Here is a 13,294-nt window from a genome sequence, read left to right on the forward strand (position 1 = left end):
AATTACCTTCTCTTTTCAATCTGACACAATTCAACCCCCCCTCAGTAAGCTTGGGTCAACAAAATCCCTTTCCTTTCTAATCTAAACCCGCTTTTACACGTTACTAAAACCCTCACCAAACAACTCACCATCATCGCCTTTAAAACGTCTTCAACCCCTCAACTGGGTTCCAACCTCCATCAATGTCCATTTCCACCACTGCTACTCCAAAATTAGTTCAGAGGGTACCCAAATCCACTTCAGACAGATTGCTTCAGAAGTTCTGCGATGCTACCGAATTTGGATTTGATTACGACACAAGTGGTCTCTGGTCTCCCCCTCTTCAACGCACTGTTTATTTGAGCTCTTCCGGCAGAGTTTTCAATCCAACAGATTTGCAAAGAAAGCTTGAGAATGTGTTGAGTTCTGGTCGTAGAAGAGAAACAAGTTGTTTCAAATTCAGAGTAAGTTGAATGTTTAGATTTGGTGTGTTTGTTTCAAATTCTCTTGAAATTGGTTTGTGTTTAGACGTATGCAGTTCATATGTTGTAGGTGTTTTGGTGATCCATGAATGAGGCAAATCTCAAAGCTGCCATCTTTAGTACCTCGCTTCCATTTTTCCTTATAATGCAAGATCTGCCTCAAATTTGGAGCCACTCAGAGGTGGGCTACAGCTATGTCTTATGGTATTGTGTCATGTGCAGAAGGCTTTGCTTTATAAAACTAAGCACAGTATTTGGAGTATTGAAAAATATGGATAGCAGAGGTCCGGTGAAGTGGGTCCTGTAATGGCTACCTTTGCATGCAAAATAACAAACCCAATAAAACATCTTGCCACCCAAATGCATCTCTACACAACACAATTCTCAATGTCTCACAGCTCCAGCTCCATTTATGAAGACTCTCTCATTTTCCAATATTGTCTTTTTTAGGCTTTTCTTTCAAATATTTAAAACGCTTATGTTTGGGAGAGATTCTATGCTCTTATAAAAAATGTTTCATTTTCCTCTTCAACTGATGTGATATCTCACAATTCACCCCCTTTGGAGCGAGTGTCCTTGTTGACACTCATTCCCTCCTCCAATTGCTGTCAGATCTCACAATCTAACTCCTTTTGGAGCAGAGTGTTCTCGCTAGCACACTCAGTATCCATCACTTTTGGAGCTCAGCATCTTCACTGACACTCGTTCTCCTCTCCAAAACACGAAAACTAGAATCTTTCATGTAAATGCGAACAGGTGATTTTAAGCATGGGAGTGGCTAGTTTAATGGCTCTAGTAGTTCTGCCAATGGTGAAATAATTGTGTGGACTGACCTACACATCTGATCTTTGTGGTGTAAATGTAATCTTGAATTCTCTTCTGAGTGATAGTGCTATGCCGGAAGAGGAAGAAGAAAAAAAGTGGTGGATGGGCCAGAGCTAGTTGATTTGAGCTGCATGCCCAGGAGAATTCACAGCCTATTAACCTCCTCTGGCCCATGTACGATATAGCCTTTTCCTAGCTCTGAAGACTGAAAAGACAGAACCATTTTTGGTGTATAAAGGTGGCGTTCTAGCTACTCATTGCAAACAAAGTTTCCAAACCAACACAAATAGTGGAGACTCGTGCGTCATATATCAGCCAGAATTGCCTAATAACACAGACATGCTCTCCAAACCCCCCAAAACAGGGGGCCAATTAAGCAGCGATACGAATGCATAAAGAATAAATACAGGGCAAACCAAAAACCCTTGGGGCGTGGAAATGGATGAATCCTGTCAAAACGCAGACCCCTTTGTTGTGGACAGATGGGGGCCTCTTGTAGACATTCTTCCCAGCAAACCCTCCTCCAAATTTCATGCCGACACCCTTTTTTCTTTACTTTTTCGACCATAATCTTATGACTTCTCGCAGCCCGTCACACTTTAGTTTTCAATTTTCAACAAAAATGTATGCTCCCCACGTTGCTCCTTCAAATGTGCATATTCATGGGTCGTGTTTTTAAGTCAGGTTTGGGATTGTAATTTTAAAAGGGTCTCATGTCAAATCAATTTACTTTTATTCAGTGATCATTATTTTGCACTGATTCTTAGGTTGGTTAAGAAAATTAATTAGTTTAATCCTCGTGTGAAATCCCTTTGCTTAATTAACTCCATTATAAACCCCCTTTCCCCACAACCCAATCAACCCCAAACTCTATAAATACCCCTCCATGTTTCAAACTTCGAACCCACCTCTCTGAATCACTCATCTTTTCTCTCCATGGCGGCTCGCTTCACACTCATCGCTTTCCCTCTCCTTTTGCTCCTTCTATTCGCATCCTCTGCTCTCACATCACAAGCCGCCAGACTCCTCCCTACAACGCCGTCTCCACACAGCCTCTTTCTCGCCGCCCTTCCCAAGGGCACCGTCCCCTCTTCCGCTCCCAGCAAAAAGGCCCATGCCCTGCTCCTCGACCAGAAGCTCACCGCTCGACACCTCGTAGAGTCCGTTCCAAGCCCCGGCATCGGCCATTAGGATATCTATTCCTTTTTTTGTTTCTGGGTATTGGATTTCATTCTTTAATACATACATATATATGGAGTATCTTGTATATACAGGGATTCATAATTATATTCTTGCCTTCAAGCCCCTCTTCATCTCTGTTTTTATTCATTCTCAAGAGCTGCTTAATTCGGTGAATTCAAACTTGAAAATAAAAACGATGCGGTTATACAAATCGCTGTCATATATGGACCTACCAATGTTAATGCATAGCATAAAAATAATGAGTCCCCTTGTAAGCTCATGCGAAAACTACCAAACGCGCAGCCCATGACGAGGGTAATGCTGTAACGTAGATTAAGGTGTCGCTGTCGGTGTGGTTGCTTTCGGAAATTGAAAGGTGAAAAATCACATCATGGGATTTGGAGTACATGTCGCCATGTGACTGTCGAACATTTTCTCTGTTTTTTTTAAGAATTTGATTATACTTTTGCTTATTATGGCTAATAACTCCACCCCATGTAACCTTTTCTTAATCCAAAGTACCAAATCCATGCATTATTCACCACACTGATGGAAATGCTTTCTTTTGTAAGGTATTTATGAATTGATGTTGACTGATTCAAACACCTTTACATCCAAGGGTTGAATGTTTTAAGAAACTAAAGGATGGAGCTCCTAAAGATTTGGGCTTTCACCTTCCCTTGCCCTTGAAAATTGTGGGCCGACCCACTTAAAAATGGCCCAAAGCTACTACACTAATGTCGACAACGAGTCAAATATCTACCGACCAACATCAGTCAGTAAACATCATGTTTGTCTTCATTCACATGCATCTTAAGAAAAACTTAACATAAAATTACTTCGAACAAAACATATGTAACTATGGAGTTTCTATAGGTATTAAACAACCCGCTTTAAGTTTTTCTTAGTTATTCTATTTTCAAAATCGCTTTCTTTCCAAGCGTCGGGAAGGGGAGAAGAAGACAGAATGAAATAATAATTTTGTTTGGGACTCAACCTCATCATGTGTGTTTCTTAGGTTCATTGAATCTATACTCTCTTTCTCTTCCTCTCTTTACTTTTTGCCCACAACGTTCTTTCATGGAAATGGGTTTCCACGTTCACAAATTAACATACTTTTTCTTTCTCTCTCTTTTTTTTCTTTTTCATTTAAATTTGAATCGACATTTTATTTATAATTGATTATGATTTGATGTGCGACTTTAATATCTTATAGATAAAGTTACAATGAAGCTCAAGTGAATTAGAGTATTTGTCAAAATTTATAATGCAATAATTATAAATTAGAATATATATATGTATGGCTACTATTGGCTAACCAGATAAGATCTATCCGCGTATTAATTGTAGATGAGTATTGATTGTAGCGCTAAGGTTTATCCAATTCAATAGGTTGAGAAAGCCACTTTAACCAAGATTTCCTGCCAAACAAAGAGGAACACAATTAAACCCATCCCTCAGAAGGTTTGAAAGTCAAAATTTGAACAAAGATGGCACATAGAATGTAACTCAATTACTGACTTAGGTCAGCTGGGAATGGCTTTACAGCTCATTGGCTTCCAAATTAGATTCACTAATATTGACCATTGCTCTCATAAAACATAAAAAAATAAAAAATAAAACATAAAGAAGCAAGTTTGACTTTTTTCCAAATATATTCTTCAGAGTCAAACTGCTCAAATTCCAACCATCCCCTCTTGTTCTTTTCCCTCTGATATCATTTTAAAGTAGAAGAAAAATAGGAGAAGAATGTCATTCTAAATGCTAGCATACCCGAGAAGCATATCCTTCTCGTTGTATAATCGAAGTAAATTAGAGTTTTTGAGTGCATTTCTGTTAAGACAGACTAGAGCTCGATCTAATTGACCTGAATATAGAAGGAGCATAACCACAATGTTTGGGATTAGTTTGAGTGGTAGCAAACACAATGTTGTATCGTAGGGAAGGGAGAATAAAGGGTGTTTGGATAGGAAAAGTTCCCTTAAAACCCCTCCAAGTTGACGTACGTGGGCGCTATAATGGACATTACAAAAGTCAAACAAACACAAACATTACATCTCTACAATCTGACTCATTAAGGGCCCCACTTCCTTTTGTGTTTTTTTGACTATTTCGCCAAAACCCCCTACAACTCCTTACCTAACATATTTGGGCCCTTCCTTTTTCTTTTATTTACATCATTCCCCTTTCAAAATTACTGCATAACGGTAAAATAATTTCTTTTTTTCTTTTAATTTAATTTTCTAATCATTTTTTAATTAGTTTCACCCATTTATAATTTAATCCATGGTTAAGAGTTTTTAAAGTTTTTAAAATATATGTGAAAACTTTGGAAATTGCAAAAATGATAGGATAAAAAAAAAAAGAAATACATTAATATTACCCAACCCTAACCACAAATACATTTAAAAAAAAAAAAAATTAATTTTTGCACGTGATTTCCACTGCTTCGCTTGGCATATGACGTCATCAATGACATCCTTCCCACCATAGAGTCCCAATCCTATTGTATCTGGCCACGTGGCCACAACCGGACCTACTGTCGCCATCTGCTGCCACTCAGGAGCCACCTCCTCACGCGGTGCCTCTATCAAGCACGTGCCTTATCAAACTCCGACGAACCCCAGCCCAATTCTACCGACCAAGACTACTCTACTTCCTCTGTCCTCGCCGCAGCGGACTCCCCCTCCTTTTGCGGGCCCCCACCTCACTCTATCTTTGTCCGACGTGGCTATTCCCATCGACCGACACGAAGCGCTTGCTCCATCAGCGGCAACTGAGAGCGCGCGGGACTAAACCTTAGTCATAGCCAGTTGGCATTACTGGGTAGTCCATTGGCCGACCTTATCCTCTTTCTTTTCTTTTCTTTTTGCAATTTTCAATTTTTTTTTTTCTTAATTCTATTATATAAATATATTTTATTTTTCTGATAGGGAAAAAAATTGCAATTTAGGAATTGTTTAGAGCAAAGAAAAGGTGGAGGAAAAGGAGAGTCTGTAATGCGACTCTTTGGCTTGAAGAGAGAGAGACCAAAACCAAACCCTAGATTTTTCAGTTCCAAGTAGCAAATTTGTTCATTTATTCCATCAAATTTCCGATCCAACCACACACTTCACCCCCAATAATTTTTCCTCCCTTTCATCCTTTTGCGGCTGGTTAGTATCGATTTTTTTTTGTCTTTCTGGTAATTATATCTGCATCTTCATCTCTAATTGGAAGTTAATTTCTGATTTCTTGTTGTATTCCTGTTTAGTTTCATCGTACTGGTTGTTTGTATGCACTACATGGTGTTTCGGAAGGATTTTTGTGGATCATATCCTAATTTTGTGTGTTATTTACTTGATGCATATGAGTTCTTGATGCTTTGGATATGCGATTTCCTGTGAATTTAGTACTTGGTCTTCGTGGTGACTCTCTTTATGTGATACCTGTTTCAGATCTTGCCTAGTTATAGGCGTTCAAGGAGGAGGATACCTGTCCTGTGCTTTGTGAATACTCTCTTGAGATTCTTTGTGAAGCTTTTTTTGAGTTGGAAATTTATCGTAGATCATTTAAGATGATGTCCAAATCGTATACAAATCTTTTAGATTTAGCTTCAGGGAATTTTCCCATCATGGGTCGTGAGAAGAAGCGACTTCCACGAGTAATGACTGTTGCAGGGGTAATATCAGAGCTTGATGATGACCAGGCAAACAGTGTGACTTCTGAGGGACCTTCCTCAGTTGTGCAAGACCGTATAATTATTGTTGCCAATCAGCTTCCTATTAAAGCGAAGCGTAGACCGGATAATAAAGGCTGGAGTTTTAGTTGGGATGAAGACTCTTTGTTGTGGCAGCTCAAGGATGGTTTGCCGGAAGATATGGAGGTTTTGTATGTAGGATCTTTGCAGGTGGATGTTGATTCTTCCGAACAAGATGATGTATCACAGCTTTTGTTGGAGAGGTTTAAGTGTGTTCCTGCGTTTTTGCCTAAAGAAATTTTATCTAAATTTTATCATGGTTTTTGCAAGCAGCAATTGTGGCCACTCTTCCATTATATGCTTCCGTTCTCAGCGACTCATGGTGGTCGGTTCGATCGGTCTCTGTGGGAAGCTTATGTAGCAGCTAATAAAATATTTTCTCAAAGGGTCATTGAGGTCATAAACCCAGATGATGACTTTTTATGGATTCATGATTACCATTTGATGGTGCTGCCCACCTTTTTGAGGAGAAGGTTTACAAGATTGAGAATGGGCTTTTTTCTTCACAGTCCATTTCCTTCATCAGAAATATATAGGACTTTGCCTGTGAGGGAAGAGATTCTTAAGGCTCTTTTGAATTCAGACCTTATTGGTTTTCACACTTTTGACTATGCTCGACATTTCCTGTCTTGTTGTAGTCGAATGTTGGGTTTGGAATATCAATCAAAGAGGGGTTATATTGGGTTGGAATATTTTGGAAGGACCGTGGGGATAAAGATCATGCCTGTCGGAATTCACATGGGCCAGATGGAGTCAGTCTTAAGGCTGGCCGATAAAGATTGGAGGGTACAGGAGCTCAAGCGACAATTTGAAGGAAAAGTTGTCTTACTTGGAGTTGATGACATGGACATTTTTAAAGGGGTCAATCTGAAGTTGTTGGCAATGGAACAAATGCTAAGGCAACATCCAAAGTGGCAGGGTAGAGCTGTTTTTGTACAGATTGCAAACCCAGCTAGAGGAGGAGGGAAAGATCTTGAGGAAATACAAGATGAAATACGGGAATGCTGCAAGAGAATTAATGACTGTTTTGGACAGCAAAATTATGAACCAATTGTGTTCATTGATCGGCCTGTTTCTCTCACTGAGAGAGCTGCATATTATACCATTGCCGAATGTGTCGTAGTTACAGCGGTGAGGGATGGAATGAACCTAACTCCTTATGAATATGTTGTCTGCAGGCAGGGAACCTCTGGATCAGATTATAGCACAGAAACAAATGGACCACAAAAAAGCATGCTAGTCATATCAGAGTTCATGGGATGTTCCCCTTCTCTCAGTGGTGCAATGCGGGTTAATCCATGGAACATTGAAGCTACTGCCGAAGCATTGAATGAGGCAATATCAATGGCTGATGCTGAGAAGCAATTGCGCCATGAAAAGCATTACAAGTATGTGAGTACTCATGATGTGGCATACTGGTCAAAGAGTTTCTTCCAAGATATGGAAAGAACTTGTAAGGATCACTTCAGAAAACGGTGCTGGGGAATTGGGTTGGGCTTTGGGTTCAGAGTTGTAGCACTTGATCCTAACTTTAAAAAGTTGTCTATTGATGCCATTGTTGCTGAATATTCAAGGTCTAAAAGGAGGGCTATACTATTGGATTATGATGGCACTGTCATGCCACAAACTTCAATTGATAAGACCCCAAGTAATCAAGTTATTTCAATCATAGATTCACTTTGCGATGATGTTAGGAATACTGTTTTTGTTGTCAGTGGAAGAGGGCGTGAAAGTTTGGGCAACTGGTTTTCTTCTTGCGATAAACTTGGGATTGCTGCAGAGCATGGCTATTTTATGAGGTGAGTCTTTTGTCTCCTTTCCATCTACAACATCCTCCACTAAATCTTGTTCTTCCCATCTGTCTGACTATGTATTTTCCTTCATTTTTCTGAACGAAAGCGCTGTTTCTTACCGAAATAAATTCTGTCTGTCTATCTATATATCTATATATATCACAGTTGTTTGATCCTTGTACTTTATCAGGTGGTCTGCTGATAAGGATTGGGAAAATTGTGGTCAAGGTAGTGATTTTGGCTGGATACAGATCGCAGAGCCAGTCATGAAATTATATACAGAAGCTACTGACGGCTCTTCCATTGAAACCAAGGAAAGTGCCTTGGTGTGGCACCACCAGGATGCCGACCCTGATTTTGGTTGCAGCCAGGCCAAGGAACTGTTGGATCATCTCGAAAGTGTGCTTGCAAATGAACCAGTTGCTGTAAAAAGTGGTCAGTTCATTGTAGAAGTGAAGCCACAGGTATTTTCTTCTACTTTAAACTTCTGAAATAACATCAATTGAGTATTTCATTTTAATTTAAAGTGGAAATTGCGTATTGCATTGCCTTATTGTGTTGTGGAAATTTCGATTGGTTTTTTTTTATTGGGAAGGATTTTGAAGTGGTTACTTGGAACAATTTGAACTGAGGTATTGTATCACCTCTCATACGTGTGAACGTTCTGTGAAATGGGGATGCAAATGCAGTAGGCGTGCACATTTATGTGTGTGTATATATATATTTCATCATTTACTTTCTTCTCCCCTTTTAAGAATTTATGAAAACTGATTCCAAAATCTGTTGTAATTTTTAGGGGGTTAGTAAAGGTGTGGTGGCAGAAAAGATTTTCACATCAATGGCCGATGCAGGCAGACGGGCCGATTTTGTGCTATGCATTGGTGATGATAGATCTGATGAAGACATGTTTGAGATCATTGGCAATGCAGTATCAAGTGGCGTCCTCTCTTCCAATACATCAGTTTTTGCATGCACAGTTGGACAGAAACCAAGCAAGGCCAAGTATTACTTGGATGATACAACTGAGGTCATAAACATGCTTGAAGCCCTTGCAGAAGTTTCTGACATTTCTTCTCCTCCAGAATCCCCTTGAGAAGTTTCTCCATGGCAGTTAACATGAGCCTCCATTCTCTTCTCCAGTGATGACACTGACCTTGCCGGCTGGTGATTAGTATCATATTCATTTTCTGCTTTCTGGAAGTTGATTAACTTGCAGCAAAATGAAATGGTTTAATTTAAACCATCAGCGTATGGGATTTGTTTCTGATATATACAAGTGAATGCAAAATATGAAATGGGGAAGAGCGTTCATTCTTGGCATTGGGGAGACTCGGATGGAATGGGGATTATATGGACTGACGGACATGGGATGTCTCAGAAACAACAGACAAGAAGATGGCTGTATGATTTGTGAATAATCTTTGAGGCTCAGTCCTTTTGGTATTTCCACGCGCGTTTGAAGATGTCCGTCCAGAGTGTTGTAAACACTACCATTCTTTTGATTCATGAATTTTTGGATGGTGGAATGATCAGAGTTCGAGTAGAAAGTTAGAAACAGAAGCCTGAGCTCGTCTTGTTTGGAAACTCTAGCAAATGTACAACATAATGATATCCTTTTCTTTCATATTTTTTTTTTTGTCTGGGTTAAATTCTTGAGTGCATTTGTTTTCTCATTGTTACTTGAACCACTTTGTTCTTGCTCAACATAAATCTGTAAATCTGCTATATCAAGGCTAATCTTGTTTAGACTTGGAACTACGTTTTGTTAATAAGAATGTGTCTGGGAACCTGGATTCAAATCTTTTGGGGATTATTCTGGAATGAGCTTATCTATCTTTATGAGGTGTTTGATTTAAGAGTTAACATGGTAGATGTGAACATAAGTTTGAATCCGAAGGCAAAGGTCAAACATTGCCCTTCTGTCATGATTCTGCTGCAGCTTCCTCGTACTTCCCCACAAATTAATTTCCAACAGGGCGGCATTGCTTATTTATTTGTTTATTGATAGTGATGGACACTGTTTTTTTTCCTTTGTTCCAAAGAATCTGGCATTAAAATTGTACAGCTGATTAAATGCATCTCATATATGATTGTTTCTGTAGCACTTTCCTGTACTTAGCCCCTCGAGTTCATTAAAACGGGACAATTTGACGTCGATAAGATCACTATTTGATGTGTTTTGTTCAATATAAACATAGATTATGCTATGACAAGTTTAAATGTTCTTGCTTAATATTGCATCTAAAATATGAATCTTGATGTGACACGAACACCTACTCGGTGTTCCTTGTTTATGTCTCTATTTAACTTGAAACTGCATGAAGGTAATCCAATCACACCAAAAATGGCGCAACAACCAAGTGTTGAAGGGGCTGTGCGGTTGCATATGATGATGAAGGGTGGGTGCAATGACGGCTGCTTTGTGAGCTGGATCTTAGTTTTGATGTCGGATTGGGAATAATAATAATAATAATAATAATAATAATAATAATATATTATTATTATTATTATTATTATTATTATTATTATTATTATTATTATTATTATTATTATTATTATTATTATTATTATTATTATTATTATTATTCGCATCAATGTCTGTACATGCAATTCCATTAATAGACGCATTTTAAAATCGTGAGGTTAACGGTGATGTGCTACAAGCAAAGTCGACAATCTCTGTTAGCGGTGGGGTGACTATTACCTTCATACCGGTTTATTATACTAAAGAAAAAAATCAAATCATGTATATATATATATATATATATATATATATATATATATATATATATATATATATATATATATATATATATATATATAATGGTGGGGCACCCAATACATTAAGATAAAGTATAAATTAAAAAGAATGGAGGAGATGGGTCATGATTTTTGGGAACACTAAATTGAAAAGAAAAAGAAGAAAAGGAAGATGCCATGATAATGTTACATCTGAATTATTTTCATTATATATTACATAAAAATATCATTCAATTTCCCAACCATCCTCCATTCCACCTTTACACCACAAATCTTTGTGCCCAAGCTTCATTTTAAATCATGTTTTCCCAATAATATCATTATTCCTACTACCTATATATATATATTCCATTTAAATTGTATGGTAGGGAAGGTTCTATTCACTTTTCTTATTAAAAAATAAATCATATTAGATAATTTTAATAAAAATTTTATTTTAATTTGAATAATAACTCATATATAAATTATAGCATAAGTGTGACTATAATACAGATATTTATACAATTAATTGGAAAAATTGAAAATAGTTTTTACAGTACGCCGATTAATCTCGTCCATCAATTCTGATCTAACGGTCATCCAAGCTTAGCATCTAACGCCTGAGATTTTTCCGAACACGGAATTCCTTCATTCCGGAGTTCCGACGTTCCAGGAATTTAGCGACTCGGCGGCGATAAATAAACTCGACTCTGTACCACCGTCTCTCCAATTTTGAAACCCGGAACAACGGTGAACCGAACTCGAGGCTCCGACCCGGTTCCTACGGCTGAATCGTTCATATCCGCTGGAGAAAACAATGTCTCTTCGGTAACGCATTGCATGTAAACTTCTGAGAATCTGCTGTTCTTCCTCACTTGGAAGATCGTAACGTCGTTGTGCAGTGAAAATGCTAAACACCGTAGAAGCCAAACGCGCTTCGACATCTCGGCGAAGGCGGCGAAGAATGTCGTGTCGGGGACGCCGCCGGAGTTCATGATTTTCCTCTGGTTCAGATTTCCAAACAGAGAGCACTCCATTTTCGCATGGACGAGTTGGAGGTACTTGGAGCGGGTGAATTTAGCGAATGAGGAGTTAAGGTTTTGAGAAATGAAGATTTTAGGGTTTACTGGTTTGAGCTTCTTGAATTTATCAAACATTTGGCGGTTTTGCTGCTTGTCGAGGGGAAACGAGTCGTTTTGGAATATGAAATTTGGGTCAGTTGTAAAACCCTCGAACATTGTTTTACAGACGAACGATTCAAAAGCGAAGCTCCGATGAGTTGGCTCCGGGAATTTGGTGTCAGGGTCGACGATGCATTGAACGGCCGCGTTGAGGTCCCAGCTTGCTGATTCCATTTCGCGGATCATCAATTTCACGAAATTTCTGATGGATCTTAGGGTGTAATGGAGGAATTGAGCAAAATGGGTTGGATTGAGAAGAGAAAACTGAAGATTATCGAACATGGATAAAGAACCACTAGCATTTAGCTTCTTTTCCAACGACTTGTTGAACGAAATTGATTCGTCGAGCTTTTTCTTTAACGCGACAATACCGATATCCTTCTGCTCCGACTCAGCTTGCAGTTTCTTAATGGTAATCTCGTAGGTTTTCATCAAACTTTGCTGTTCCTGAATCTCTGAGAGCATTAATGTCACTTGCGGTGAGAGATCTAATTCTTTCTTTAAGAAGCTCCGTTTCAACTCTGAAATGACCTTCAATTCGTCTACCACCGCCTGGTCTGCAGCTTGAATTGCGTCGCTGTTGTAAGGACTTTGTGCCATTTGAAGCTCGGCGTAAGCAGCTTTGATTGAAGTAACGCTAGCAAAAAGCTTTGCAGCCAGAGCTTCCATGACTGCCTTGTTCCGAGCTTTGACGTCTTCTTCACCTCTGTCAAAGATTTGGGATTTTCCTCCATGGATACTCGAATCATCTTTAAACTTGTTATGTGAAACCAGAACACAGATTCCATTACTTGATGCGATCCGAGTTGCGTTCCTGAGATTGATTACCTTCTGAAAAGTCCTAGCGAATCTCGTTTTGCTCTTCACGGATGAATTGGGTTTGATCGTTGCCATAAGAAAGAAAGGAGAAAAACACACGCACGCGCGAACACTCAGAAAACAGAGTTATATTGAGCTCAAAAGAGGGAGGCTCCAATGGAGAACAGAAATGGAAGAGTTGGTAATTGGCGAACGAAAACAGGGGAAGTAGAAAGAGGGTTAAACGGGGAAAAGTGATTAAAAGAGCAGAGTTTTCTCAGCAAAAAGCAAAGCGGAGGAAACTTTGACTATATCTAAGGCCGGAAATGGAGGTCTGGGTCGAAAAAAGCAGAGATTCAAAGCGCAGGTGGGAATCAAAGAAAAAGAAAAGGAAGCCAAAGCAATGCCCATTGCCATTATATAGCAGCACAGAGCGCAGTGTCAAGAATGTAAGTTTTTTTTTACATTACTTCGCTCGCAGTTCTTAATAATACTCTGCGATTTTCCATGGAAATGAAATGATTCTGCTTTAATATGAAGAAAGGGTGCTTCTGAAGCTGAACTTAATAATAGGGT

At 38.9% G+C, this 13,294-nt stretch overlaps 2 protein-coding genes and 1 long non-coding RNA gene across 4 annotated transcripts; 2 read left to right on the forward strand and 1 right to left on the reverse strand.

The window, feature by feature from the left end:
- The first annotated feature begins 302 nt into the window (after window positions 1-302).
- LOC111781950 (uncharacterized) lies at window positions 303-993 on the forward strand. 2 transcript variants are annotated; one of them, XR_015414365.1, is made up of 2 exons: window positions 303-443; window positions 518-993. It is a non-coding gene; the product is annotated as an uncharacterized LOC111781950 (long non-coding RNA). The 2 variants fall into 2 exon arrangements; XR_002813043.2 differs by having other exon boundaries at window positions 305-443; window positions 532-993.
- Window positions 994-5,396: 4,403 nt separating this feature from the next.
- Window positions 5,397-9,813, forward strand: LOC111781331 (putative alpha,alpha-trehalose-phosphate synthase [UDP-forming] 7). The gene is made up of 4 exons (XM_023661863.2): window positions 5,397-5,623; window positions 5,906-8,006; window positions 8,191-8,464; window positions 8,797-9,813. Exons 2-4 carry the CDS (start codon window positions 6,025-6,027, stop codon window positions 9,091-9,093), a joined length of 2,553 nt encoding a protein of 850 aa, XP_023517631.2. The 5' UTR covers window positions 5,397-5,623; window positions 5,906-6,024; the 3' UTR covers window positions 9,094-9,813.
- A 1,364-nt stretch (window positions 9,814-11,177) lies between these two features.
- LOC111781536 (protein GRAVITROPIC IN THE LIGHT 1) lies at window positions 11,178-13,200 on the reverse strand. The gene has a single exon (XM_023662190.2). It carries the CDS (start codon window positions 12,812-12,814, stop codon window positions 11,417-11,419), a length of 1,398 nt encoding a protein of 465 aa, XP_023517958.2. The 5' UTR covers window positions 12,815-13,200; the 3' UTR covers window positions 11,178-11,416.
- Window positions 13,201-13,294: the final 94 nt, after the last annotated feature.

This window comes from Cucurbita pepo, chromosome 19 (genome assembly GCF_057944985.1).
Source record: "Cucurbita pepo subsp. pepo isolate OVF chromosome 19, ASM5794498v1, whole genome shotgun sequence".
Classification (NCBI taxonomy): domain Eukaryota; kingdom Viridiplantae; phylum Streptophyta; class Magnoliopsida; order Cucurbitales; family Cucurbitaceae; genus Cucurbita; species Cucurbita pepo.

Bases quoted from the DNA above. Each gene is read 5' to 3' on its own strand.
- LOC111781331 (XM_023661863.2), top strand. From the start codon at position 6,025: ATGATGTCCAAATCGTATACAAATCTTTTAGATTTAGCTTCAGGGAAT. The intron at 8,007-8,190 runs GTGAGTCTTTTG...GTACTTTATCAG, and splicing joins GAGCATGGCTATTTTATGAG to GTGGTCTGCTGATAAGGATT. The intron at 8,465-8,796 runs GTATTTTCTTCT...TGTAATTTTTAG, and splicing joins TTGTAGAAGTGAAGCCACAG to GGGGTTAGTAAAGGTGTGGT.
- LOC111781536 (XM_023662190.2), bottom strand. From the start codon at position 12,814: ATGGCAACGATCAAACCCAATTCATCCGTGAAGAGCAAAACGAGATTC.